This window comes from Verticillium alfalfae, genomic scaffold (genome assembly GCF_000150825.1).
Source record: "Verticillium alfalfae VaMs.102 supercont1.2 genomic scaffold, whole genome shotgun sequence".
Lineage (NCBI taxonomy): Eukaryota > Fungi > Ascomycota > Sordariomycetes > Glomerellales > Plectosphaerellaceae > Verticillium > Verticillium alfalfae.
Window position 1 is genome coordinate 14,701 of NW_003315037.1, and position 26,360 is coordinate 41,060.

The following is a 26,360-nucleotide window of genomic DNA, read 5'->3' on the forward strand; positions in this document are numbered from 1 at the left end:
ATTCGCGGCATGTCAATGAAAGGAAGCAAAGCAACACCTTGCCAAGCAAACTTTTTGCCATTGAGGTCAATCTCGAACTCTTGGGGGTAGAAGTCTATGACTTCGCTGTCCTCGTTGAGCATGAGATCATGAAAGACCTCTGGAAGTGCACGGCGAGATGCAGCTGGCATAACACTCATGAGTTGTTCAAAAGGCTTCGAGATTCGCCCCTTCTCGAAGCTAATCTCGATCTTGTCCAAGTCGGCAAAATCAGCCGCGAATGGCGCATAGTGGTAGGGATAGTACCAATCCCAAGACGGGCAGCCTTGATAGTAATAGAGAAGCACCCAGCAAAGCCCCTCAACATAGGCTTGTGCGACCTTATGACGAAAGGCGATGTCATTACGATCGACGTGGAACTTTTGCTCATAGTAGCGGTCTGCGTAACCTTCTTCCCACATTCGAACGTGATCTATCGCAGCCTCTTCCGCGGCGGACGGTCCGGTATTGGGTGTTAATTGCGATGGGCCGTCCAGAACATCCGCCTTGCGTTTCACAACAGAGCTTGCTGCGGCTGCACCTTCTTCGGCTACAGCAGGTACTTCGACTTTTGGATGGGTTGTTGCGTCACCATTTGCCGATTTGCCCTGGGCTCCCGATGCTTGGATTCGATCCCTGATGACATTGGCGGCGCTTTTGTTGGCGGCATTCGCGTTGATGTTGGCGTTCGACGAGCGCCCAACAACCATGTCATGTGTCACAGCGCTGGGGTCAGCATTGGGGAAGCCAGAGACAGGAAACAAGGCCAGCCCGGAGGATGCGTTGTCCATAGGTGGTTTGCCGCGCCCGCGCCCGCTGGCGTCGGCACGGCCTCCTCTGCCACTCCGCTCGTCCTGCAGCTTTCTCCGCTTGGCGTTGGCTTCTCGGCGATCTTCCTGCTCTTTTCTCCGCTTGAAAATGGCGTCCTCCTGCTTCGCCAAGCCGTCCATGATGAGCTGTACCCTCTTCAGATCGATGTGGCCGTCCTTGGTAACGTAGCCACCCATATGAGGCAGATTTTCTTTCCAGATGGTCGTTAATGCGTCTATACCATTCTCTCGGATCTCTAGGGCCGGCAGATGTGGTAAAAAGTCATTGCCCACGAAGCAGCACATGAATACCCAGTCATCTATTGCGCGCTCGAGATCGAATCGAAACGGCAAGTCAGGTACATCAAGCTCAATAGCGAGGTACTCTCGAAATATGGATACGTGAAGCCATATGAAAGGCTTCAAGGCTACAGCCTTGTCTTGCTCGTCATATTCGCCGTCTTTGTCTTTGGCCTCGCCTTTGCAAACGCGCGCATCGTGTCCTTTTTGACCGCATATTTTGCACATCTTGGCCTTGGCATCTTGTGCGAAAACATCCTCTCGCAGTACGCGGAAATGTGGCTCATGGGTAGCAAGACCCAGCATGATCAGGTCGGCGTCCAGGCCATAGATGACATGCCGGGTATTGGGGTCGTAGTCTGGCGAGCCTCTTTGAGAGCGGACGTAGTTCATGATCTTGTGCTCTCCTTCGCCTGGAACTGTAGCGTCGGAGATGATGATTTTGAGTCGAGCCCAAGCAGGATCAGTATTAAGCTTGTATGCGCACCAATAACGCAGACTGGTTGCAAGTGTATCCATGAAGGGTGTGCCAGGTGTGATCGAGTTTGAATCAAAAGCCTTCTTGTTCATGCTTTCAAGGGTCTCAGGTGGCAAAATGCCACCATTTTGTTGTTTGAGAAGCTTGAGAAGCTCCTGCTTGTCAACCTCTTTCTCTTGGGCTTCTTGTGCAGAGCGAAATCGGCGCGATCGCTGTTGGTTCATCTTTGCTCGTGGCGCAACACCGTCTGAATTATTGTCAGTTCTGTAAATATCTGGATCGTGGCGGTTATGAGTGCCTTGATGACTTACCAACAGCGATCATGAGTAGTTTCCGTGGCCTGACCATGTTCACTACTCGATCGGTGTACTTGAAAACCTCGAGCATCATCTCCTCCTCATCCTTGGGGGCAGGGCGATCCTCTGGATGCGAGCAAGGGTGAACGATACCGTTCATGTCAAGGTAGAGATTGTCCTGTTCTTCTCCATTTGGATTGGGACCGGTGGTCTCTACCGGAATGGTCGTCCCGTCTTCCATTTGTAGCGGCTGATCCTCCACTACAGGCGAGATGATTTTCGGGTACTTGTTCGATAGCCATCTGAACGCAGCTGGAATGCCCATTGTGACGGTGTAGTCGCGCGAGTCGCTGAGACCTCTGGTTGAGAGTGAATGTACGTGGGCGACGTCGGGATATAATCTCTGGTGACGGGAAAGCTTCTGTTAATTTTATCGACGTAGTCTTGCCGCGTACTGCGAGGTGGGTGCGGCGCCGCGTGTGTGGAATTGCTGTCGCGAGCGGCGTGATAGTCTTGCAAGACGAGAACGAGGACCTGGAAGAAGTGGAGTGTAATCGCACGGCAACCTTTCGTCGTCCGAATCAAATTGATGACTGCCTCTGCAGTCCTAAACAGCTTTTCGTAGTCACGCGTGCCATTTGCGCTAGAGGTTTGGCTGTTGGTCGCATTGGGATACCTACGAGTGAGATAAGATTATGCTTAGTAATATGGGATCTCGAGCACTGACAAGACACAGTTGGCAGCATACCTAAATCGCTAAGTGTATATAATGTATGTACATAGGTAGCCACGCTGCACATGGAACCTTGCTCAGAAGGCTTGTAAGTGGTCATAGCACCTTTGCTGCAGAAAAAAACTAGAACGCGCAGGTAAGAGAGGCACCGTGATACCTAAGGGAGGTATCGATAGGTAGATAAGTGCCCACCTCGATCAAACTTAAACAAGATTCAACTGACCAGACGCCCCGTTAATGCGATGAGAATCCATGCCCAGCTCGAACACGTAGCATGGGATTTGTAATGCATGATTTGATCAACTGGGGTTGCGAAGCAACCTAAATGTGGGATACCCTATCGAGTAGACGCGAACTGCTGGCTCCCGATCGTGACATTGTGCCTTGGAGCAAGGTAGGTAGACAAGTAGGTAAGTTCGCTCCACTCCAATATTCTCTAAATACCACCTGTCGTGCGCCAAGTTGTTTTCCCAGAGCTACGGAGCTTTGCCATTGCGCTAGCTGTTCAATGTTTATAGATGAACCCTACGAAGTCGAGTCCAGGCCTAGGCGGCACGTTGCATATTGACAACTTGCTAATTTGTTTGGCACCAGCCCGGGTCGCAAACCTACGGTCACCGAGCGTTGCCATAAACGTGAACACAGTCATCTGTCTGGAACGACTGATTCTCTCGAGGGGCCTGCACGATCTCGATTCATCTGCATGGAATGGTAGTAACCCAGCCCTCATCGATTCTCGCGACTCTAGACCGCAACGCGCCATTCACGCCGCCAAAGTCGCGTTGACGAGGAAAGCAACAAGGGGTGCAAAGGCACAAGAGACATCATGTTCTCCTCTATTTCAACAGCTCCGGCGAAACAGTCGGTTAGCGATACCATATCCGTCCTAAGTGGTCGCCTGAGCTCAGCAACATTGTTGGAAGATCGACGTGCAGCCATTCTTGGTCTTCGTAGCTTTGCCAAAGATTTTCCCGCCACAGTTGCCTCAGGGGCGCTTCGAAGCTTGATTGGCAGTCTGAGTAACGACGGGGAAGATGTTGATACAGTCAAGGTCGTGTTGGAAACACTGCTGATGCTGTTCAGTCCCAACCAAGACAGCCCAGAAGCTTCCGATGAGATCGTTCTCTGGCTAGCAGACGAGTTCACGCAACGCCAGGATAACATCACTCTTTTGCTTGATTTCCTCGAAGGAGCAGACTTCTACTCCCGACTGTATTCTCTGCAGCTTCTGACGGCAATCTTGGCAGCTCGTGCAGAGAGGACCGAAGAGTGCGTCCTAATAGCACCACTGGGAATCTCTCGCCTCGTAGCCGTTCTCGATGACCAGCGCGATGCCATTAGGAACGAAGCTATCACTCTCTTGACATTTCTTACCCCCTCATCGGCGGACATACAGAAGCTAGTTGCTTTCGAGAACGCATTTGACAGGTTATTCTCTATTATAGCACTGGATGGATCATTGGCTGATGGAGGTCGAGTTGTCGAGGATTGCCTAATCCTCTTGGCAAATCTATTGCGGGCGAACGCATCGAACCAGTCCCTTTTTCGCGAATCTGGTGGAGTCAAAAATCTGGCCACCTTGCTGCAAGGTGTCTTACAAGGACAAGCAGCTGTGGCTGATGATGTCGCAGGGTGGGTTCAAGCACAACGGGGTCGTAACATTTATGCCCTTCTTGCCGTGGTTCGCCTCCTACTTGTACATGGTGCTGTTGGCACTGCCCAAAACCAGTTGGCATTATGGCAACATGGCTTGCTTTACCACGCCCTTCGTCTTTCTTTCAGTGCCGCGGTACAGACGCCAGTCAAAGCCGAGGTTCGTTTCCCCACATACATGCCGACTTGTTTAGGCCGTTCGTTGATCTATTGCGTAGGCGCTTGTGACATGTGCCGACATCATCAAGGGCAATACGACTCTACAGGAGAGCTTCGCACAACTGCAAGTCCCCTCTCCCCTTTCTCAACCCAGCTCAGGGGCGAGAGACGGGGGTGGCCCGGATAACGATCCCGAAGTATATGTCATTGACGGACTACTTGATCTGACCCTCGCAGTCTCGGCCAATGACATGTTTGACGTGCGAATTGCAGCCTGTGACTGCCTCAAAGCCTACTTCTTTGATCACGCAGAGATACGCCTTCACTTCCTCAAACGAGCAATTGAAGGCTACAAAACGGGCCTTGACGAGACAGCTAATGTGCTCGCTGTCCTGCTTCGGCCCTACAACGACGACGCCATTGTCAATCCTTACCGCCCCTGGTTTGCTGCCATAATCACCTTCCATCTTCTCTTCAACAACCCTGAAGCAAAAAGTCTTGCCATGGCAGTTACTGAGGGTGATGCAGAAGATGGCGAAGAAATAGTCACTAGTATTCAGTCTGTTGCTGCTCATCTCCTTTCCGGGCTCGGTCGCGAACAGGACAGCCGGGTTGCGACTGGATATTTGATCCTCCTTCTCGGTTGGATGTTTGAGGACCTGGAGGCTGTCAACGACTTTCTGGCCGAAGGCAGTAATATACAAGGCCTGATACAGGTAGCCGTCCGGCCTGGCCAGCTGACGAAATCATTCAAGGACTGTGTGCCATGATTCTGGGTGAAATTTATGAGTTCTCGACCAAGGACTCCCTATTCCCCAGAGCTAGCCTTCACGCAATCCTACTCTCTCGGCTGGGAAAGGAAAAGTTCATTGACAGACTTAGCAGGTTGCGGACCAACCCATTGATGCGCGACTTTGAAGTGCTCCCTCAGAAGCTTGATCCATCCTCTCCGGGTCGACTGCCTGAAGTGTTCTTTGATATCACTTTTGTGGACTTCTTCAAAGATAACTACAGTCGGATATTGCGGGCCATTGATCGAGATCCTGGCTTGGAAATTCCCGTATCAGCAAATGGAGTGCAACAAGGCATTTCGCGAGATCTGGTGGACTCCCTACGCGCCCAGCTAGGAGAGAAAAGCAAAGCGCTTGATGAGTTACATATGGCCTCCACTACTCTTGAGAGGCAGCTCGGGCAAGAACAGGCAGACCATCGGAAGAGTCGAGAAAATGCAGCCGTTGATATTGCCAAGGTCAATGCCGCGGTTGATGCCGTTCGGCGAGACCATGCTGCTGAGCTAAAGTACGTGTCATTGTCACCAACCTTGAAGCCCTACTAAGCCCTGGTCAGTAAAATGCGTCAACAGCTTGCTTCCGAGCAGGCTGAGCACGCTCGGCAACTGAAGCAAGCGATCCAGTCTAAGGAAGTCGAGTTGGAGTAAGCACATCAAGCGTGGCACCCTGAAGCAACAATCAACTGATATGTACAGGGCTGAGCGTCGCAAACTAGTTTCGGTTCAGGAAGATTACAAAAGGCAGATCGATTATACGAAAAAAACGAGCGAGGCCGAGTTAGAGTAAGGTTTCAGCCGAAGCCGACGCAGTCTCGAGGACTAACTGCAGTAGGAAACTGCGACGAAAGATGGCCTCACTTGGCGACGATCATGAAAAGCAACTGAGCAAAGCCAGTGAAGCTGCAGAAGTTGAGGTTGGCAGACTCAAACGTCGTGCCGACGCCGAAGCCGCGGATCTACGCGCCACTATCAGCAGGCTAGAAGTCGATCTTATGAAGGTATATACGACCGTGCTGCGTCGCTGTCGAGCCAACGCTAAGGAACATGCAGACGAACAAAAATAAAGCGCAGGAGCTTCATACACTTCAAGAGGAGCATACCGCGCGACTAAAGCTGACACAGCAACAGAGCTTGGCCAAGCTCGAGAAGCAGATTGACCTGGTGGAAGAGTCTGTCAGCAAATGTGCGCGCCTCGAGAAAGAACTGAATGAAACCAGACAGGACAGCCTCAAGGTATGTAGTGTCTATCATGAAACGTAGATGGCCTTGGGCATATGATGTTAACTGATCGGCACAGATTGCAGCCAACCTAGCGGAGGTTACTGACGCCAAGCAAGCGATACAGACAGAATTGGACGACCTGCTAATGGTATTTGCCGACGTCGAAGACAAGGTCAGCAAGTACAAGGCACGTATTTCTATGCTGTGCATTTATGCATTGAAGCGCTAATTATTTCAAGGCTCGGTTGAGGAAGATCGGACTGGAGGTCTCTGATGGCGAGGATGAAGAAAGCGAGGACGAGAGCGAAGACGGGCAGGAGCAGAGCGACGATGATGTCGAAAGTGAGGACGAGGCGGGCAGCGGGCGAGTGACAGCGAGTCGCAAGACTGCTTGAGACCCCCAAACAGCCTATCAAGGATATCGGCACGACACAAGGCTTACTTGAGTGGGCGGCTTTGGAAAAGAATGAAGGTTTGTCTGGAAAGCCATTTGTTTCGGCGTCAGACTCTGCAGCTTCAAAATGATCCTGAACTACATAGTGATCCCCGAATCCCCGCATTTCCGAAGCCCCAAGCTTCTTGTCTCACCGCAACTTCCACGTCTGCGACATCTGTTCTGTGTCACCAGTCGTCCATGTAGTGGAAATCCTCAGCGCTCTAGGGTTATCCTCAGGCGCCTTGAAGGTGACCTGGCCTGACACCTTCGTGTCACACTTCACAGCAACGGATCCCTTACTCTGATCCGCTAGCAGGAACCCCTGTTTCCAGTGAGTGTCAGGTCCGTATGGTCCGGTGGTGAAGACAACGGGCGACTGATCCTTGCCCGCCCTGGGTTTGGCCTCAACTCCAGGTGGAATGGTCTCCGCCCTGGTTTTAGTAAAGAAGCAGTCAAACCAGATGAGGAATCCGTCGAGTGCGACAATGTCGCGAGATAGAGTCGAGTTCCACTGCGCAGTAAAGTTCAGCTCTTCGGCTTTGACTGTATGAAGATCAAGGTATGAAATTTGAGCCGGCGCGCCGCAAATGGTCGAGGAGGGCCAAATGTCGATGCGGGCTTCGTCGTAGATTCCGGCCTTGAGGGCCTTCATGTCGAAGCCGTAGACGTCGTCCCAGAAGGAAACATGGTCCGCGACGAACTCTGGGTCTGATACTGGCGCCACCCATATGGTAGACACGCTAGGGACTAATATGCCATCGGGCCTCAGATATTTGTCCCTAGCATAAAGGACGCTAGGTAACATGGCTTCGTAGAGAAGACAGTATCCCATCCACTCGCTGATGATGATGTCTACACTGTCGACAGGAAGGCTGATATCCTCGATTCTGCCCTTGAGCAGGGTGATAGTGTCGGACAAGCCGTTGTGGTAAACATTTTCGCGTGCTTTGTCAATGATATCAGACTTGTCGACAGCGTACACCATTTTAGCACCAGCCTTGGCACAAAACATGCTAAGAATGCCTGGCGGTGGGTTAGATTGCCAACGAAGCACGCTATACTCTGCTAAGGACTTTGATCTTACCAGTGCCGCAGCCAATGTCAAGAACGACCTTGCCCTTGAAAAGTGCTTTGTTCTCGTAAACGAAGTCACGGTAGGCATCCGTACGAACAACGTCCTTGAGCATAGTCTCGTGGATATCTTGGGTCAAAGGATCAGCGAGTCTGATTTGAATGAAGACGACAGCCGTGCAGAGTGAAATACCACCCATTATCAGCATACGACTCCCAGTAATACTGCGACTGGTCTCGGGGCGGTGCTGCGGGGCCAGGATCGGTGTCGTCGCCCCAGCGGTGGTCCAGTGTCTGCTCCACGGCAGTGCGGTAGTTTGCAAACTGCGCTTTGACGGCCGCCAGTTCCCGCTCTAGCTCGCTCTTGCTGGCGAGGAGCGACTGTGTAGATGGCACCTCACCTGCCAAGACGGAGCCCTCCTTACTCAACGGCTCAACATGGTCATCAACATGCAGCTCGTCTAGAGACATGATGAGAGCATCATCTTCCACAACGGGTTTCAGATACTGGTCATGATCAATATCCTCCAACCGGATGGGTACAGGCAGAGAAACACCGTCAAGTACCCTCTGACGGACTAGTACTCGTGTTAGCAAGATGTGCAAGATGTGCAGGATGTGCTATCAGGCGTGTGCGGAGGCTCGAGCTGGACATGGGTATGGACACACTGAAGTTGACAAGCCTGACGCTTCCGTGGAAGTCAAGGGCTAGGCGTCTCTGGGCTCCAACAAAGTCGAAGTCGTATTGCTTCTTGCAGTGCTCCAGCATGCTGGTGACGTCGGCGAAGACGGCGTCGTCCAACAGGGAAACAATGGCGAGTGGCTCTTCGTGATCCGACTCGGCGTCATCCCAGTCGGCATCGCTGCCGCCAGAGCTGTTCGATTCTGTCGAGCTCATCGCTTCGTCGTTTCTCAGCTTGTTCTGGGCCATGACTGGAGAATGCGCTGGTGACAGGCTGACGCAGTTGAGGCAGTTGGGCGCAAACTTGACCATGTGCGATGTGGTGGGGTCTAACTTTGCGCCAGCAGGCCGCACCAACTTCGGGGTGTCGAACAACTGGATGGGGACTTGAGAAAAAAACAGGTCCTCTTACCTCCAAAACCCCAAGTGGTACCCTAGGTAGGTACGTTCACTACAACTCATCTTTTCCACAGCAAGCCAGTGAGAGCTGGTTATGAACTCACAGAGCTCCTAGGCTAATCTGCTCCACTTACCCACCTTTGGGCTTCCACAGGCCAGTGAGTGAGGGCCAACTCAAGACCAACCAACACAAGTCCGGATTTTCACCTCCATAACTCAATTTGTCATAGCTAATACATCGTTTGTAACCGCTATTTCCAAATTGAAGTATCCTACCAACACTGTACAGGTGCGATGGCCGCTTGGACGTTATTGTCTGTTCTTGGCCTCTTTTTCTCGGCCCAGATTGTGCGGGCTAAACATCGATCATGCATCTGCTCATCCAGGTATCTGATCTACAGTTATCTGGCAGACAAGGACAGCGTTTCGTGGCTGACGAACCACCATAGATTTGTTATGGACAGATTTCTGGATGATCTATACTTTTTCCGAGTTGGCCCGCCACATTGGCTTCTCCTGATTCTGTCAAGACTTGACCATGGGCAGGTACCACGAGGGCCCGACTGCCGGATGCTGCAACTGGGAATGGGAAAAGGCAGCTGGAGACCTCATTCAGCTCGAAGAAGGCGTACTGAGAGTTTGCAGGATCAGATTTACGACGCTGAGGAATCCCTCGCCGAGGATAAAGCCAGATGCAAGGACGATGAGAGACGTTTTTGATCGATCTTGTCCACTACCGAATCGACCAGAGGACCAGTACCAGTTGAGCAGACCACCCAAAACTCGCGCGAGCGTGAAAGATGGAACATTATACATGCCTATGTCGATGTCAGTTATTGTCGGCCGATGTGGTCAGCCCCCTGGTCCATGGTTTTAGCCAAACATACCGACGGCAACAGCAATCCCGCCGGGGATGAATGGCCTCCAGCCCTTTTCGGGCGACACAGCAGCCCTGATAGCAGTTGTAATTGCAAAGACAATACCGAAGCCAGTTGCCCACTCTCGCGCCATATTTGGCAGGCCTTCGCCTGTCACCAATCTTGCTGTGAATATCCATACGTAAGCTGTCGGCACCTGCAGCAGGCTACCAGGGATTGGGTAGACGCTACACAGTGGATTAGTTCTTCTTGCATTTCCCATTGAAGAATTGCAGGCAGTCCGGGATACTGACGCGGTATAAAGTCGATACACAAAAGCGCTAACTACAGCACCAGCCGTGGCCCCAATGATCTGACCGTAGAACTGCGCTTGTGGTGCCGCACCTAGCAAGTGTCCCGTCTTCAAGTCCTGCATCAGCTCCCCAGCTTGTAAAGCTCCCTTGACCCCTGTCAGTATAGGATCGGATTGGGCCCGATTTAGACCAGATGGTGAGTCTAGGAAATTCTTACCGCCTCGGACACGGCACCCGCGACAAGGTTGATTAGAACACTGGTCTTGTGAGACTGTGGGATGATTATGGCGAAGAACAACTGTGCCAGCTTGCTGATTCCCGAAACCGGATTCAAATCGGTCTCACCAAGCGCTCTTACCCCCATGATGCTGAGGACAAGTGCTAGTAGTACTGCGGCAATGTTGGCGTAGAGTGGAACGAGATTGCCGAAGACAATGCGTACGGCAACTACGCACAGTAAAATTGACGCGAAAAGGCCGACTGTGACCGTCTTGCCGCCAACTTGTTGATCTGGCGGCGCGTCCTCCACATCCTCCCCAACTGGAACGTGACGGTCCCGGGAACCGTTCCCAGATCCAGAAGACTCAGATGATGCATTTTGACCGAGGAGAGGATCGTTATCGTCGTAGTCTTCTGATTGGAGGGCGGAATATCTCCTTGAAAACTGGCGCGGACTACCTGTCGCCAACGACCAGACGCCACGCAAGCTACTGCGTAGCGTGACGGGGGGCTTATTGACGTTCAAGCGGGAGAACAGCGACCGAACAACCAGGTGTGCTAGGTTGACCACAGCATCTGCGAGCATGATGGCCAAAGAAGTCCACAGAATCCAGCCTTTACTGCCAGTCTCCCAGTCGCCGACCGCGCCCGGGGCCCAGCCCCGTGACTTAGCCAGTGGCGACAAAATGCCCCAGCCGACAAAAGCACCCAGCAACATATGTAGTGTTGTTTCTGGGCCCATGATGATTCCTTGTCCAATATAGGCAGGGCTGGGATTAAGCGTCCATAGCCATGACTGAGCTATAGCGGTGCCAAAGATCGGGATGTTGCGGATGGAGGGAAAAAAGAATGTACAGAGTGTGTAGACCCCTGATACTACGAAGCATGTCGCGAGCAGGCGCACGTTCTCCGCCCAGGTCGTGGATGGAGCATCCTCTGAAGCATCATCGGTCTCGTCGTCAGCAGGTGGCACAAGGCTCGCAAAGCCACCAGCTGCCGGCGAGTCTACTTCGGACGATGTCGCCGGCTTGTCTTTGCCGTGGAGCACTCCGATGAGGACCGCTGTGCTGAAGCCACTTGGGAAACGTAGCCTTTCGCGAATGATGACTTGTCGTCGTCTAGTAAACGTCGTGTCAGAGGAGGCGACTGCAAAAGCTTGGGCAAGATGCGTGTCTTGTCTAAGGGCTTACAGGGGCACAGCGAATACAACACCAAAGTAGCAGAGACCAAGAGACCATACAATGAGTTTCCATGCCTCGAGGGTGATCGGCCCCTGCTCTTCGGGCGTGAGGAGATAATTCATCGCTGGCAGCTTTCACGAGGTCAGCGGTCTCCGAACTGGTGGTGCATATACTTGGGAGCTGCCTTGGTCTAGGTTGCTTTCCACAACAAGACAGGCAGACGAAACGTACCACTCCTACGAAACCACAGCCCAGTGGCATGATAGCCATACTTCCAGCCACTGTTTGGACGAGAACATTCTCGACCGGACTGAATGGGTAACTTAGGTGGCGCGCAAGTGACCGAAATAAACCAAAGCCCATCAAACTAGCCGGCATGGTCATGGTACTGACCCATCCCGTCTGCAGGCCAAAATACATGTTGGAGAAACAAATGACAAGGCCAACCGCAAGTCCTGCGGCCACACCTCGAAACGTGAAGCTGTGCCCATGAATCTGCGGCGATACCTTTGTTCTGCGGCCTTCTGGACTGCGAAGGCCAGGACTTGACTCAGGTACTGGCTCAGGTACTGAAGGAAGCAAGCGTCGACGAGCGTCGTCGCTGTCGCTGCGAGCGGTGCTGTCCCGACGCGACATCATGTCCTGAGATAATTGGAAACGCTGTTCAAAGAGCGTCGGATATTTTATACAAAAATCATGCTAACATGGACCACAGGCAAGCTGAACGAACGGCGGTAGCTGATGCGAGCGACGCAGATGTGTATGAGGTATGAGTGGAGAAGGCACATGATGATGATAATTACATTAGGTATTGAAGCGGGACAGGGCGCGTCACGACGAGTGTCGCCCGGACCTCTTTTGGACCCACTTCAGTGCTAAGGGTACCTCACCTAGGTACCTGGGTAGGTGTACCTTTCAAGGGGAGGTGGCTTAACCCGAAGCCAGCAACCTGTGGCACGACGCCATCGTTTCAAGGACGCAGGTACTGACACCAGCCGAACAGGGGCACTTCCCCGCCATTCCCAACATAGGTACTTGATGTTTTCAGACAAAGGAGACGCAGCATCACAGGACGTTCATCAAAATTTATCGTTTTCATGCTGTTTCCCCAACTACCCTCCCTGAGCATTCTGATCATTAAATGTTCTCACCCCAGACATCGTTAACCCACCGCTGACGCCTAGAACCCGAAGCTGTCCAGCAGCGAGCTCGAGTCTGGTTCTTCAAACATTGTGGGTGGAGGTTGATGTCTTCCCGACTGTCCCTTTCCAGATTCGGCCATTCGTACCTCGTTGCGCAAGCTTGAAAAAGGCATGTCATCCACCACGAGAGAACTTCGCCTCCTCAGAAGTTTCAGCGGGTTGGCCTCGCCTCCAAGCAAGGATCCTGTCGTTGCTGCCGGCTGAGGGAACTCCCAATTACGGACTGGTCGACGCAAGTCAGAGCCAAGACTTTTCTCGCTCGGGTATAACTTACCAAGATCCAGACCAAGAAGATCGCAGCCCATCCGATCAAACAGCTTGGCACTGTGAAGAACAAACTCCCATTCAATCCGAGGGGTTACTTTGGATGCTCCTCGAAGGGTCTGCAAGGTCTTCTGTCGAAGCTGCGAGTAGAGCACTACCAAGGCTGGGTCATCGGTCAGGAACAACTTAGACCTCAAGTCGGGTACGACTGGGGTCTCTAGAAGAGTGTATACGGGCGTCTGCCACAACACGTCAGTCATGATTCGAAGTCTTCCTCAAGAACCGTGACTTACAATCAGCGACCTGACGGCCATATCTTTGCGACCGAGCATCCAAAACGCCCACGAGGCAAGCCAGCGATTCCCCTCGCGAGCTGCGACATTGAGGACTTCGTCCTCGAGGAGTTTCCGAAGGACTGGACCGTTGTCACCCTCGTACACTCGGGCGATGGCAATAGCAAGTTGCAAGTCCTTGAGCTGGTGCAGACAAACATTGACAGCGTCTGTTAGATGGTCCGCCAATAGAAAGAATGCCGCTGCATATTCTGTTCTTCTTGTCAGTTCCCAGTGGTCAAATCGGCGCACCATGTAGACGCACCAAATCTGCGCTTGCTCAACAATGCGTATGCATTCTTAAGTGCTGTCGTTCGCCATTTCGGGTCTTCGAAGTTATTGGCCAGCAGGCGTTGTGTAGCGCCTTGCTCCTTGTTCCAGCTTGCCATGCGCCAAAGCCCTTGAAGCACAGTTTTCTTCTTCAAAGCTAAATAGTAGAGACTGCAGTCAATTGGGTTTTTCATCTCGCTCTTGGTATACTCATTCCGAGCGATGATCTCGAACTGGGTCCTCTAAATATTCGCATTATTGTCAGCTGCAAAAGTCAGGCGAAGAACCTACAGAGACCTACCATAGCATTAGTGTCAGTCAGCCACATGAATATGCCACTTTCCCTGGCACTTTCCCAAAGAAGCGACCCATGATACTGTCGTATCACAAAATCCACCAGAATGTCCTGGCTGCCAGAATGAAATGCCCACACGATCTCCCGCCAAGAAATATTGACCTCGCTAATACGCCCTTTGCGCAAGGCGTGTTGGCGAAGGAAGAGCATGAACCTAGCGCCATCCTCGTCTAATGAGCGACGGTGTTTGTCGACCAAGCCTACACAATCAATGATGTCGGCTAGTTGCATTTGCTCTTGTCCTGACAACTGTGGGAGACCGACCTTGGTCAGTCGCTCATTAATAGCCGCAGCAACATCCTCCGTGAAGGTTTCTTGCATTGGATCATCCGAGGCACCGCGTTTTAAATAGGAATCGGATTGCTGCTTGGCCACTTTTCCCGACAAAACCTAGGTACATGCATGTTAGAATTCAGTCGTATCGAAGTTGGTACACTGTACGCACCGTGTCCATGTAAAACATATCAAGTTTCATGCCGAGATAGTCGTCAATATGCTCGCCTGGAATGTGATACTTGAATGTTTGGTGTAGCGCGAGAAGGATCTGGTGTACCAAGGTAGTCTTTCCCGCCAATATACATTGGCTCAGAAACTGGGGATGAAATATCGGCAATGGCCCGTTGAGTCTTTGTACAGCCTCAAACAGGTCCCAGACACCATCTTTTTTCTGCGGCAGCCTCAAGGTACTGACCTTGGAATCGGCGAGACCAAAGCTTCTCCCATAAATCAGCATCTGATTACCCGCACCGACAACGAGATGGCCGTCCCCAAGCCAAGCAGAGTCACCGATTGGATGAGGAGTTAGCTCGCGTATGCTAATTTCTCTGATCGGAGCCCAGGCAGGGCCTTTATTGAGGTAGTCAAAACGCATTTGCGATAACAAGACAACCCGGTGTTGGAAGCCAACAGCCAGAATAGACTGCGAATCTGGGGTTGAGGTCCAGTCGAGATCTCTGATCGTGTGGTGGGCCTCGTAGTCTTGGGAAAATTCAAGGCGGGCACCACCAATATCCCAGATGGATAATTGCGATCGCGAAGAATCAACAAGGGCTGCCTTTTTGAGCGTGCTACCGCTCACGAGCGCTGGGTTTGCAAGACCAGTCTCCGAACAACAGGTTGACAGCCACTCTACGCGCTTGTCAGCGTCGTCAATACGTGCTGTCCAAAAGTCAACACGACCTGACTGAGTGTAGGAAATGGCAACGTCCTTGGCAAACACATCCAAGAAACCAGTCGTAATCGGGGAAGACCCTGCGGGATCAACAGGCAATACGTAAGCAAGCCCCTCAATATTTCGCAGCTCAAATCTGCAGAACTCCATGAGAGTCGCTTCACGCGAGCCCTCCTGAGACGCTGCATCTGGCGCCATGTATGGTGGCAAGTCGAGTTGCCACACAATGCCCTTCTGCTCTGAAGTGATTGTGGCAATATGGACGGTTCTATAGTCGTCTCGATGGTGTCTTGGTAATTTCAGGAGGCACAGAGGCTTTCCAGAGAGCTCATACGGCTGGTGGCACATTGCAATCGCCTTTTGACGGCGACAGTCCCATACGGAAATTGTCTCATGCTTCAGGAACACAACAAATCGACCTTTCCGAAGGACACATATGCGGTGTATATGACCCGCCTCCGGTACGACGCTTTGCCGGGATAGTCCAGAGGTCGCTCTGCCCCCAGAATGTGTCCAGACAACGCTCTCTCCATCAGCTGTCCTTGATACGACTGATCGCCCGCTGTAATTGCGAACTATTTTCTCGATCGGTGACGAATGGCCGGACCAAGTACATCGATTATCAAATTGATGACAAGCAAGATCAGGGTCGATTAAATCCACCAGGTCAGTCTCGAAAATGCGAATCCTGCCATTAAACTCATGGACTAAGATTCGGAGACGACCCGTGTCGCGAGCGCAGTATGCCTGGACTTCAACATGAAGATCGTGCGTTATAGAAGGAAAGTCCTGCCGTGGGGTAAAGTCCTGTGAGTTGATGTGCGCGACGCTGGTTACTTTGAGCTTCTGTGATCTGGAGCCAACATTCTCTAAAGCCAAGGCGGACATGGTATCACCATCGCCGAGAACAAAGCAAAGTTCTGGGTTCCTATTCGCCACCCCGATCAGACGCTGCACGGCCGCCTCTGGCAGTTGCTCACCCGACGGGTGCCCCTGAACCGCCTTTTCGGCAGCAGCGGCAACTTCTCTCCCATCAAGGATAAACAGCACCGGGGCCGAGGAGAGCTTGGACGCTGACCTTAAGGCTTGACCCTCTACAGACCAGGCAAGGTCCACCTGTGCCCACAGATGGAGTTGCTGGTTCGAGTGAGAATCGTACCCTGTCCAGATTCGAAGAACGAAATCAATACATGTGGTGTACAGAATGTTGTCGATTGTTTGTTCTGTATGATATGGTTTGCGCCACCGGATATTCGTCACCACGTCGGGATGAGGTAGACACGCAAGGTCGAAACAGACCTCATCTGCACCATAGGTAAGCCTTCGCCAAACCTTAACGATTGTATCGTGAGATCCAATGACGGCGATGTAGGCGGAGTCGAAAGAAAGCTGTGCAGACTTTGCGTCATTTGGTAGTGCCTTCTCCCAGAAACACGACGGGGCTGCTGAGGTTGTAAGGTATAGACGAAGGGTCGATGCGGCGACAAGGAGCTCTTCTGAAGCTCCCCATGATAGACAAGGATCTGTTTCGCTTGTTTGGATTAGGAACGACGACTGCAGTCCCCACTTTCCAGAATATCTGTCAGCTTTGGAGAAACAAGCAGTGAAAGTGGTCGGCGCAAACCTTGAGTGCGCCCTCTGCGTGTCCCAAAGGCTTGTAGACTCGAACGGCTGACCCCGTGCATGTTGCTATTTTCCCCGAAAATTCGTCAAATGCTACAGCAAGAAGAGCTGCTTCGTCGTCGTCGTAGACTGTTTGGACAAGTTGTTCAGGGCCGTCGAGGATGGCAAAGGCGTTGCCCGTGATGTATACCTGTCGCAATGACGTTAGAACGAACGGGCCTAGCCAAATATACTCAGTGACCATATATACTCAGTGATGATACTCACAGTATATTGTCTTGACCCCCAGAAGCCTGTCGCCAAAGCTTGGAGCCCGGACCTGGGTCTCCCTGGTAGGATACCTCTCATTCTATGCGTTGCTGCATCGAAGTCGCATGGCTCTCGAAGCGGAACTCTGTGGAATGATCGAGTTCGGGTGCCAGGTAAGAGATCAGATCAGAACGCGGTGCTGAAAGAGAGTTGGTGTCGTTGTTAAGGTGCTGCAAAGCCTCCAGTGACAAAGCTTCTGAATTGGATAAATTCAACCACGCGAACTCTTCTCGTGCTGAACAAGTGGAATCAAGCTCATGCGGGTGCTCGGTGCATGTCCAAAGGCTGGCTACTTCGACACGCCCCTAGGTACGTGTGTAAAGGTACCGAGAGGAATGACGCCACCTTGCAGCTTCAGGGTGCACGCTTATATACATAAGATATGTAAACACAATGTATGGGCCCAGCCACTACCACAAAATGAGGACCGCCATGCTTTCATTGTAATGGCCCGCTTAGGTTAAGAAATACGCTGCTTCTCAAATCATGTATCACTTATCTAACGGGGTATCGTCAAGTCAAATCATTATCCTGGTCGCCTGCGTCTTCTCTGTTCCGCAATGCGTCGTGCCTCAATCGCGGACAGTCGCGGTGTGCCTCTGATCGACAAGTGCGCCGACTGATTCAATTGTGACATTCGCCCATTGGCGACGTAACGTCCGCGGAGCTCACGCTCAAAAGGTGTCGATAGTGGTGCTAGAGGTGTTGTCGTAGGCAGCCGTGCGAGTGATCCTTCAAACTCGATCCGTCGTGTTGGAGTGCTAATCACATCTCCCATTTCATCCAATTCTGAAGTTGGCTGCTCCGAAAAGTCCTCTTCCACGTCTCTAGGCCAAACCCGACTACCCAAGAATGATGATGCAGCTGTTTGACCAGATCGGGCCTTTGACCACAGTACTGAGTCCTGAACACGGCTGCCACGCGATAGACCATAGGAAGACGCCGCAAGGGACATGGGCTCGGGCGCATGAAGCGTCTCACCTTGTGTTTTCCAACGCGTAAGGATCCGACGGACAGACTTCCTGGTGTTCTTCTCAGTAACGTCCGTCACAATATACAGCTGCGAGTGTAGTTGGACCGAGACAGATCGCCATTTGCTCCATACTTTGGACTTGAGCCCCAGAGCCCACGTGTTGGAGGCCTCATGCTCGACCAGACGTTGACCCTCCAAGGAGACAGTCCACTCATTCAACCAGATGTCATGCATGTAAGCTGGTGATTCCATTGCTTGTTGCAAATGGCACTGATGTTGCCAACATGCAAGAGTCTTATGGATGCGACTGCAGTTCGCATGGCGCTCCTCCGATTTCGAGGCACTTACCACGATATCAATATACCGCAAGCTGGCCCTCCACTGAGAGAGTTTGTTCCTTGCTATCAGTGCCTTGTGACGCCACCTGCAACGAACATAGGCTCTTTGCACAGATGATGACCATCGTGGCACGGCTTGTTTCCACGTCTGGAGCATTTTGGTATATCCAAGATACACCCGTGCTCGACGCGCCCACTGACCGAGCTCAATATCCCTGTCTCCGATTGTGTACCAGCGCATCAAAGCTCGATGGGCGTATTGATGAGTCGCGTGGATCGAGGCGTGATAGAGGGCAGCACCGTCAGTGACTGCTACACGTCGCCAGGTCTTGAGTACATCACTCATGAAGACACGCTGGTGAAAGCGACTAGCAGCGTCCTTCGGGACCAGCAAGAAGCTCGGACTGGCGCTCAGTGATTGAGATTGGGTCAAACCATGTCTAGTTGCGATGCCTTCGTCCTGTCTGAGATCACCCCAGCGGCGAAGCAGCACGTTGATACTTCGAAATTGCAATTCGTCGTGGAGCTGTCGACCACGTACTATAAGAGTCCAGAGTCGCAGAGCCTCGAAAATATACAAACAGCGTTGAAAGCGAAATGCTGCTTCTCGATGGGCCTCTTCACAGTCATGCGAGGTCTGGAGCCTTGTGAAGGCGTTGAGGCGTTGAGCTCGATTCGCTAGGTCGAGTAGACCTCTTCTTTGATGACAGCGGTCTTGCCACTGCTGCAGCGTACGGCTTGTCATCCTCGAAAGTATTGATTGCGGCCTGGGAAGATTCGCGTTTATTGTTGCCGTTCTTGTCGTCCATTTGTTCATCACTCGTTGTAGTAGCCGTCGCTCATACTCTCCACGGCGGTTCTGCGCAGCTGCTACAGTGTCGGATGCAAGACTTGACCAAGTGGCCACGTGTTTATGCACTGCCTTCTGGTGCCGTGTCTTTTTACTTTCGGCTGCGTCTACAAACCAAGGAGAGAAATACCTGATTCGTAAGATGTGTCGCCGTGCAACAGCCGCACGCTCAAGCTTCTCGTCGGAAAAGGCAGCCCAGTGAGAAATGGCTCTAGTTAATTGCAGAAGGGCCCAGGCTCTGGACGCTCTTCTCTTAAGACGACGGTAAGAACCCTCAGGATGTATCTCATCAAGATTAGACTGGAGATGGTGGGATCGCGGGACAGTAGGCTTAATGGCTTGCCATTGAGCAGCTCTATGGTGGCTCTCCTTATCGTGGTGGATGGGATGCTGGGTAGCATATTCCTTATCGGAAATATCAGAAAGATGTTGCCTTGTGTTCGAAGCCTTCGACCAGTCGAAGGTGATGTGAGCAGAAGGCCGTGGAGGAATCGGTGATCGCATTCGGACGGGAAGGCGTCGAACTTCTTGAACTGCATCAAGGCCCATATCAATGGCGGGGGTGGTGGTTTTGGGCAAGCTTGTAGACTCATCGGCTGATGGGAATTCGTTGTGAGAATCATACCGGACGGCTATTTGCTCTCCCGGCAACTCGAGACTGCGTACTCGAAGCTCAGGCACGACAAATTCATGGTTTAGTCTCGTAGGATCTGTTACCAGATGCTGGGAAACCGGAGAAGGGGACAAGCCATGGTCTGGTATAACAGAGATGTTTGAACCTCTGCCACCTATCCTTCTAGCAGTATTCTTGTTCTGAATATCGGTGGGATCGTCCGGAGAATTCCAAGCTGCGATATCGGTAGGTCCTGTGTCACGTACGTCGAGGTGATCGGCGCGAACATGCGACGATGCGGCGGAAGACACAGTGGCACTATCCGAGTCGAGTTCGAGCTCAATTCCCATCCGGAGCAGGACATCTCGACAACTGTCCAGCAGGGAACCTACCCCACGTTCTCCTCCTATCCGAAAGACCAGTCGTGAGAGATGATGATCTTCTTCCGGATCGATGCCATAAAGAGGTAGCACCTCATCGTATGCGCTGAAAAGAGCATTTGTTGCCAGCTGTTCCCCTTCAGGTAAATTGTTGAGTATTTCCTGCGCCCTGGAGACGACGCTGTAAAGGATTTCGATGTCTAGCGAGAGTAGTTAATAAACGGTTGAAACAAGGGGCTCGACTTGCTCCGTACCATCGTTGCTATAGTACGCATCCGGAACTTGGGACAACGGTGGACTGGCAATGCCCTCAAAGGGAGCTTGCGCTGAGCGCGGCGACAGCGGTGGCATGTGAATCAGCACCGGAAGAGTCGCATGCTAGTTCGTCAACACATATAGCTTGTAGAGGGACAGGCAGTGCCGCCACCCTCAGAGACACCCTGTCGATTCTGAGGGCAGTTTTGTCATGGAGACAAGCGCATTTGCAGTCAAGAGAGAAACGAAGTGGTGAGTCTATGAGCTAGGTCGGGGTTTGTAGCTAATGTGAAGCTGGTGCGCAATGGATCGCCTTGGGAGGAGTGTACATCTCGATGTTGGAGTCGCAAATTCCTGACCCAGGCGCGTCCTGGGCTGTCGCGACGTGCAGAACGTGGCCATCCAATCGTGTTGGAACTTAGCGGGGTCGCGTCTAGTACCTGGGTACCTTAGGTAGGTACCTGATCAAATATCTGAGCTTATTAGCCCACCCCACATCAACCGCTACTTGCATAACCTCGGAATGGCACGTGCGGCTCAAGTAGATTATCCATTCATTTGTACGACATCGTCACACGACGACCTGCGCGCGAGTGTAGCCTGCGTCGCTTTCTTCTACGGCTTTCTTCAAGCCAAGCCTTACTTATACACTGATTACGTCAAACAGACACGAACGATGCCTAGTCGTACGAGGCCTATTCAGAAGGTTGCTCTGGCAGTCTCCCATTGTAGCACGGAGGTAAGTGAGGTTAGGAGAAACGCAAGTTTCACAGCAAATTGATACAGAACTAGACATCTGTGTACGGCAAATGTATCGTCTCCGATTACAACGCCGTTCACAAAGATAAGTGCTTGAAAGAATTTATGAAGCTGAAGAATTGTTACCTGGTAAGTGGTTTTCCCGATTCACTTTTTCTGACCGCCAAGACTGTTTATCGATGTGTCTATCTATACATATTCCCTGAGAGTATTGACGCTTTCTCAGGTGGCTTCTCGCAACATCAGATGAATGTCGTGTGTTGTAAGGGGACGCGATGCGAGTCCAGCTGACCGCCGGATTGGTTATTAGCTCAACTACACACTGAGCAGGATATGCTCTAGGTGGAATGAATTTGAGCCCCCGACGGACCTTGACTGTTCCCGCGGCGCGCTCCCTAAGCTGCATCACTGGATAGATGAGCCAAGGCAATTTACAAATCGAGAGACGGAGATTACGGAGTGTTCAGCAAATAAATATATGTATTAATCGAGGTACTATGTATTCAGCTTGTGATATAGCGGCAACGGCTGAACATGAAATGCATAACACGAGGGTACAGATAGGCGTGTTCTATCTGATACTATTGTGGTACCTGCCTAATCAGTCGACGAAGACAACACAGGGAACAGCGCATTATAGCCCAACATCGCCATCGCAGCATCGCAACGACCCGGACCGACACGTATAGCGACATTCAACCCTTCGGCATCTCTACGTCGGCGGTGCCGTACGTATTACAACCTCTACTAGGGCCCACCTGATTCCCTGGAAGAACCTGTCAACACAACGCAGCTTCGATATGTCGTTTCTTTTTGGCAGGGCTCGGACGAGGACAGTCGTGGACCTTCCGAAGCAGGCGCGGGAGCATATCATGCGCTTTGACGTGCCAACTGCTGGCGCAAGGGTGCGGTTAATTCCCATGTCCGTCTCCTCGATCAGGGCTTCAGCTAACACGAAGCTCACAGGGTGAGGAGCTTGCGAAGGTGCTCAGCCAGATGAAGATGATATTACAAGGAACACAAGGTCTGGCCGACTCCCGAGCCCACGAAGCTACGCCATAGCATTGCAACTAACACGGAAGCAGAAGCTGATAGCAGTCCCGAACAAATCTATCAGCTAGTGACTGGTTTGATCGAAGAGGATTTGCTGTTTCTGCTTGCCGTCAACCTCTGGAGATTGCCATTCGAGTCCCGAAAGGACACACAAGTCATATTTTCTTACGTCTTTCGATTCCGCCCGACCACAGCATCCCCCAAGAGTGACCCAATTGCACTGTCCTACGTGGTGAACCAAAGACCGCAGGTCCTTCTCGAGCTATGCAGAGGTTACGACCACAAGGAGAGTGCAACGCCGGCTGGCTCCGTGCTGCGAGAAGTTCTCAAGTCCGAATCTGCCGCCGCCGCCATTCTGTACGATGATGGAGATCAGCCAGGCTCCAGCTCCAAAGGCCTCAGTGTCATTGACAGAGATCGAAAACAGACCGGCACGGGCGTATTTTGGAAGTTTTTTGAATGGGTTGACAAGAGCTCATTCGAGGTCTCGGCTGATGCATTCACTACATTTCGTGTAAGTCTCAGCGCCGACTTAGTTCATGTTTGATCGAGACTATGCTTGATTGAACACAGCAATACTGACAAAAGGGTTGACAGGAGCTTCTAACTAGACACAAGGAACTGGTCCCAAGATACCTGTCCGTCAATTTCGACTTGTTCTTTGACAAGTACAATAGCATCCTGGTGCAGTCAAACAGTTACGTCACGAAACGCCAGTCTATCAAGCTACTTGGTGAGATCCTACTGGATCGGTCCAACTACAGCGTTATGACAGCCTACGTCGACCGCGGCGAACATCTCAAGATCTGTATGAACTTGCTCCGTGATGATCGGAAGATGGTACAATATGAAGGCTTTCACGTCTTCAAAGTGTTCGTGGCCAACCCACACAAATCGATTGCGGTCCAGAAGATCCTGCTTATGAATCGGGAAAAGCTACTGTCGTTTTTATCCCATTTCTTGGAGGACAGAACAGATGATGAGCAATTTATTGATGAGCGAGAATTCCTGATCAACAGATCAGGAACATGCCACCCAACCCCATCCCTCCGCAGCGGCATGTGGTTGAGCATACCGTGTCCCAAGGAAATTTTACAAGCTTCACCTAATTGTCGTTATCGAAGATGTACGTCGCGTGCTCTGGTAGTCTGACGATGCTTCCAGCCGTGGGATTGACTGAGCAAACCTCTCTACAGCCACATAGGAGACTGGAACTTGAACCATGTGCCGGGCGTCTTCCCTTGGAACTGTTTCAAAGTTATGTTCAAGGGCTGCCCTGCAATCAACTTGAGCGAGTGGTCCCTCGCCCGACATGAAGGAGCCAGGGTTTGGATCGTCTCGTGTACTGCCAAAACGTGCAACCTTTAAATGGTGCATGTAAACAAAAGCGTGACTCGTCTGGCGACGGCAGTTGGACAAACATACAATTTCCCCTGGGCTTCTGCAAAGGGTGCTTTGACTGTGCTGCTCAAGGATGGATATTGATCATGAAGGTAAGCAGTTCTTTTCTGCAGGTTTGTGTCATTTAGTTGTTCATATCACGAAACCGTTCCTGTACGGGCGTCACAATGTTAGGCCGGTAGGTGCTTCGCGTGTACATCATACATACTCTTGTCACAACATTAGCTAAGGATACAAGAATGGTGAGAAGCTCATCAGCAATGTCAACGCAGCGGTGGAGACCTGCTGAACGGCATGCTGGTACAATGAAAGGACGACCCCTTCCCCTCGTCCCTTTGTTCTGACAACCCTTCGTCTTGCGCAGAACCCCATTTAAGCTTCGTCAACGCGACGGCTTAGCCAGCATAATATTCACACTCTCGCGAGCATTCTGCGTTGCCCACACACTGTCTTTGCCGCCTCGACGCCATTCTTCTCCTGAGGCATCTTCGCCACCTCCCCTGGTAGCTTCACCCACAATGATCTCCAGGTCGCGCTTCTGGGAGCTGAACCAATCTTGAAGGAAAACAGCAGGGTCGTTACCAAGAGACATGAAGAATGAATGCTTGGCCTTAGAATTAGCCACCGCCCCAACAAGTGTTGTCAGCTGGTCATCTAGCGCCATGATCTCCTTGAGCGCGTTGCCATAAGTAGGACTTGCAACAAATGGAAGCGTAGTATTACGGAAGGAATCGTCGACGGCGACTTGAACATCGTATACTGTAGGCTGTGGGTTGCGGTGGAATGCCTCATCGACCCGAATGGTATACGGAAGGCTGACTGGGGGTAAAGGCTCGAGAAAGCGGTCGACGTATTCTCCCAGATTCGGTATAGCACCAACATCTCCGCGCGTCACAATCTATTCGAAGCACAGAGCTTAGCAGAGAGCTGTATGGAAACGGGGGTAGCAACTCACCTTGCGCAGAAGGGCATCACATCGGAAATGACGCTTCTCTTCATCTTCCTGAAGCCCTGAAGCTCTGATATAGTCCCAGACGCCCATGATCGCCTCTTGCCTAGTAGCTTCAACCATATCGATGATCTCCGCTAGTTCGGGCCGTACCCGATGTCGCTCCGGGTTTTCCTGGCGCGTCAATTTGATCGTGATATTCATGTTCTCGTCCCCATTGCGCTTGAACGTCAGCTCGTCAGCCTCTGTGGATGCTGGGGACTTTGCGTGGTTGGGCTTGGTCGTGTCGAACTTGTTCCAGGTGACCGTTTGATCAGCAGCAGCGCGTGAACGACTGGTATCGAATTCAACAGTCAAGTGTTTGAAGAAATGGGTGAAGCGTTGGCTGGTTGATTTACTCCCTGAGTTGGCATCGCCGGTGTCCGACCCATCAGGTTCGTCAGACGAGTTATCATAACCATCGTCGAGCAAGCGACCTTCGATTTTGACGCGATAAGATGCTTCCACGTTCGGTGTAAAATCGAACGTGTCAACAGCAAGCCCGTTGGTCTGCCACACTTGGTCCTCGACTGTGTTGTTGACCCATATGCGAAGAGTCTTGTAGCGCTGCGCAATAGGTGGTTAGCGACTAACATCTCACCTATTAGTAGATGGCAGTCATTACCTTTGTGGTGCGGTTGAGACTATCCGCTATGTCTAATCGCTTCCGCATCAAGGTTGCATCCAGTCGTCGCTCAACGCCACGCAGTTCTCTGTATCGTTGCGCCACAGAATCGCCTGTAGCAAGACAGTCCTCGATGCCTTCTGGAAGTTCTTTGTCGGTCGGCTTGCGGCTTCGTCTCTTCAGTGCTCTGGCTGCGGTCATCTTTTCGAGATCAACCGCTTGCGCTGGGATATGGGGTGGGAGCGAGCCCATCGAGGCTCGGTTCATCGGGGCGGACTGTTGGGGGCCTGGAGCCGTTGGACCTGAAATTTTTCAGTCAGATGATGTTCACCAGCAGCACTTCGATACAGTCAGCAGGCGGCAATTTACCCATTCCATTTCGTCTCGGGCCCGGATGAGGAGTGCGCTGTGGGGCTTGTTGGGTACCAGGCACGTATGACCCAGGCCCAGCTCGGAATTGAGGCTGCATGCTAGAGTATGGCAGTTGAAGTGGCTTTCCGTAGTGTTTGAGTTGGGTGTAGCGCGTTTGTTCTTTGCGGGCTTTGTATTCTTGCGCTGGCGTTGACAACACCCGTGGTTGCTTAAATGCGACGACGCGACATCCTAGGCGTGTCAGTTCGCGAGGCTGGAGTCCCAGATTCCTTCCTGTCATCCCCGATACATGACGGAACAGGTTAGCGCAAGCGCCACTATTGGCCCAACTTGGCTCAGCCACTCCCCTGCTGAGCCACTTATGATTATTCACCAAACTCTGTTACCTGTCATTGTGCGACAGCGGTCTAGTCTTGACTGCCTGGCAACAGCGAATTAGGAAATGCGCAGGTTTTGGACGACAGCAAAAACCCGGAACAGCAACAAGCATACTTTTCAATCCCGACACCCTGTATTCGAAGCACTTTGTTCCCGCGAGTCTCCGCTTACAATACGGTTCAGGGACATAACTATTCTCTAAGTATCGAATCCAGCATCTCCTCACGTTGAAC

At 51.9% G+C, this 26,360-nt stretch overlaps 8 protein-coding genes across 8 annotated transcripts in view; 2 read left to right on the plus strand and 6 right to left on the minus strand.

The window, feature by feature from the left end:
• VDBG_01480 (5'-3' exoribonuclease) overlaps positions 1-2,226 on the minus strand; it is a gene marked incomplete at both ends in the record, with an annotated part of 3,197 nt that extends 971 nt beyond the window's left edge. The window contains 2 exons of the mRNA XM_003007246.1: positions 38-1,852; positions 1,917-2,226. Coding sequence (XP_003007292.1) covers positions 38-1,852; positions 1,917-2,226 — 2,125 coding nt within the window. The remainder of the gene's footprint in view (positions 1-37; positions 1,853-1,916) is intronic.
• Positions 2,227-2,959: 733 nt separating this feature from the next.
• VDBG_01481 (intracellular protein transport protein USO1) lies at positions 2,960-6,852 on the plus strand (the record flags this gene model as incomplete). Its single annotated transcript, XM_003007247.1, has 12 exons — positions 2,960-3,028; positions 3,153-3,499; positions 3,589-3,903; positions 4,063-4,447; positions 4,554-5,139; positions 5,202-5,745; positions 5,794-5,880; positions 5,933-6,019; positions 6,069-6,234; positions 6,287-6,469; positions 6,534-6,644; positions 6,697-6,852. 12 exons carry the CDS (start codon positions 2,960-2,962, stop codon positions 6,850-6,852), a joined length of 3,036 nt encoding a protein of 1,011 aa, XP_003007293.1.
• Positions 6,853-7,041: 189 nt separating this feature from the next.
• Positions 7,042-8,895, minus strand: VDBG_01482 (S-adenosylmethionine-dependent methyltransferase superfamily domain-containing protein; the record flags this gene model as incomplete). The annotated part of the gene is made up of 4 exons (XM_003007248.1): positions 7,042-7,916; positions 7,978-8,117; positions 8,176-8,542; positions 8,634-8,895. The coding sequence occupies 4 exons, from the start codon at positions 8,893-8,895 to the stop codon at positions 7,042-7,044; spliced, it is 1,644 nt and encodes a 547-aa protein (XP_003007294.1).
• A 762-nt stretch (positions 8,896-9,657) lies between these two features.
• VDBG_01483 (oligonucleotide transporter) lies at positions 9,658-11,994 on the minus strand (the record flags this gene model as incomplete). Its single annotated transcript, XM_003007249.1, has 5 exons — positions 9,658-9,863; positions 9,933-10,362; positions 10,434-11,553; positions 11,626-11,747; positions 11,848-11,994. The coding sequence occupies 5 exons, from the start codon at positions 11,992-11,994 to the stop codon at positions 9,658-9,660; spliced, it is 2,025 nt and encodes a 674-aa protein (XP_003007295.1).
• A 700-nt stretch (positions 11,995-12,694) lies between these two features.
• VDBG_01484 (regulator of V-ATPase in vacuolar membrane protein) lies at positions 12,695-17,316 on the minus strand (the record flags this gene model as incomplete). Its single annotated transcript, XM_003007250.1, has 8 exons — positions 12,695-13,041; positions 13,093-13,321; positions 13,376-13,626; positions 13,680-13,926; positions 13,986-14,429; positions 14,485-16,776; positions 16,835-17,023; positions 17,101-17,316. The coding sequence occupies 8 exons, from the start codon at positions 17,179-17,181 to the stop codon at positions 12,797-12,799; spliced, it is 3,978 nt and encodes a 1,325-aa protein (XP_003007296.1).
• Positions 17,317-17,616: 300 nt separating this feature from the next.
• On the minus strand, positions 17,617-20,647 carry VDBG_01485 (conserved hypothetical protein; the record flags this gene model as incomplete). The annotated part of the gene is made up of 2 exons (XM_003007251.1): positions 17,617-20,496; positions 20,551-20,647. The coding sequence occupies 2 exons, from the start codon at positions 20,645-20,647 to the stop codon at positions 17,669-17,671; spliced, it is 2,925 nt and encodes a 974-aa protein (XP_003007297.1).
• A 580-nt stretch (positions 20,648-21,227) lies between these two features.
• Positions 21,228-23,343, plus strand: VDBG_01486 (conidiophore development protein hymA; the record flags this gene model as incomplete). The annotated part of the gene is made up of 6 exons (XM_003007252.1): positions 21,228-21,290; positions 21,344-21,439; positions 21,871-21,993; positions 22,335-22,877; positions 22,961-23,171; positions 23,300-23,343. The coding sequence occupies 6 exons, from the start codon at positions 21,228-21,230 to the stop codon at positions 23,341-23,343; spliced, it is 1,080 nt and encodes a 359-aa protein (XP_003007298.1).
• Positions 23,344-23,464: 121 nt separating this feature from the next.
• VDBG_01487 (BRM-associated protein) lies at positions 23,465-25,846 on the minus strand (the record flags this gene model as incomplete). Its single annotated transcript, XM_003007253.1, has 7 exons — positions 23,465-23,708; positions 23,789-23,871; positions 23,973-24,061; positions 24,212-24,662; positions 24,720-25,319; positions 25,378-25,679; positions 25,747-25,846. 7 exons carry the CDS (start codon positions 25,844-25,846, stop codon positions 23,465-23,467), a joined length of 1,869 nt encoding a protein of 622 aa, XP_003007299.1.
• Positions 25,847-26,360: the final 514 nt, after the last annotated feature.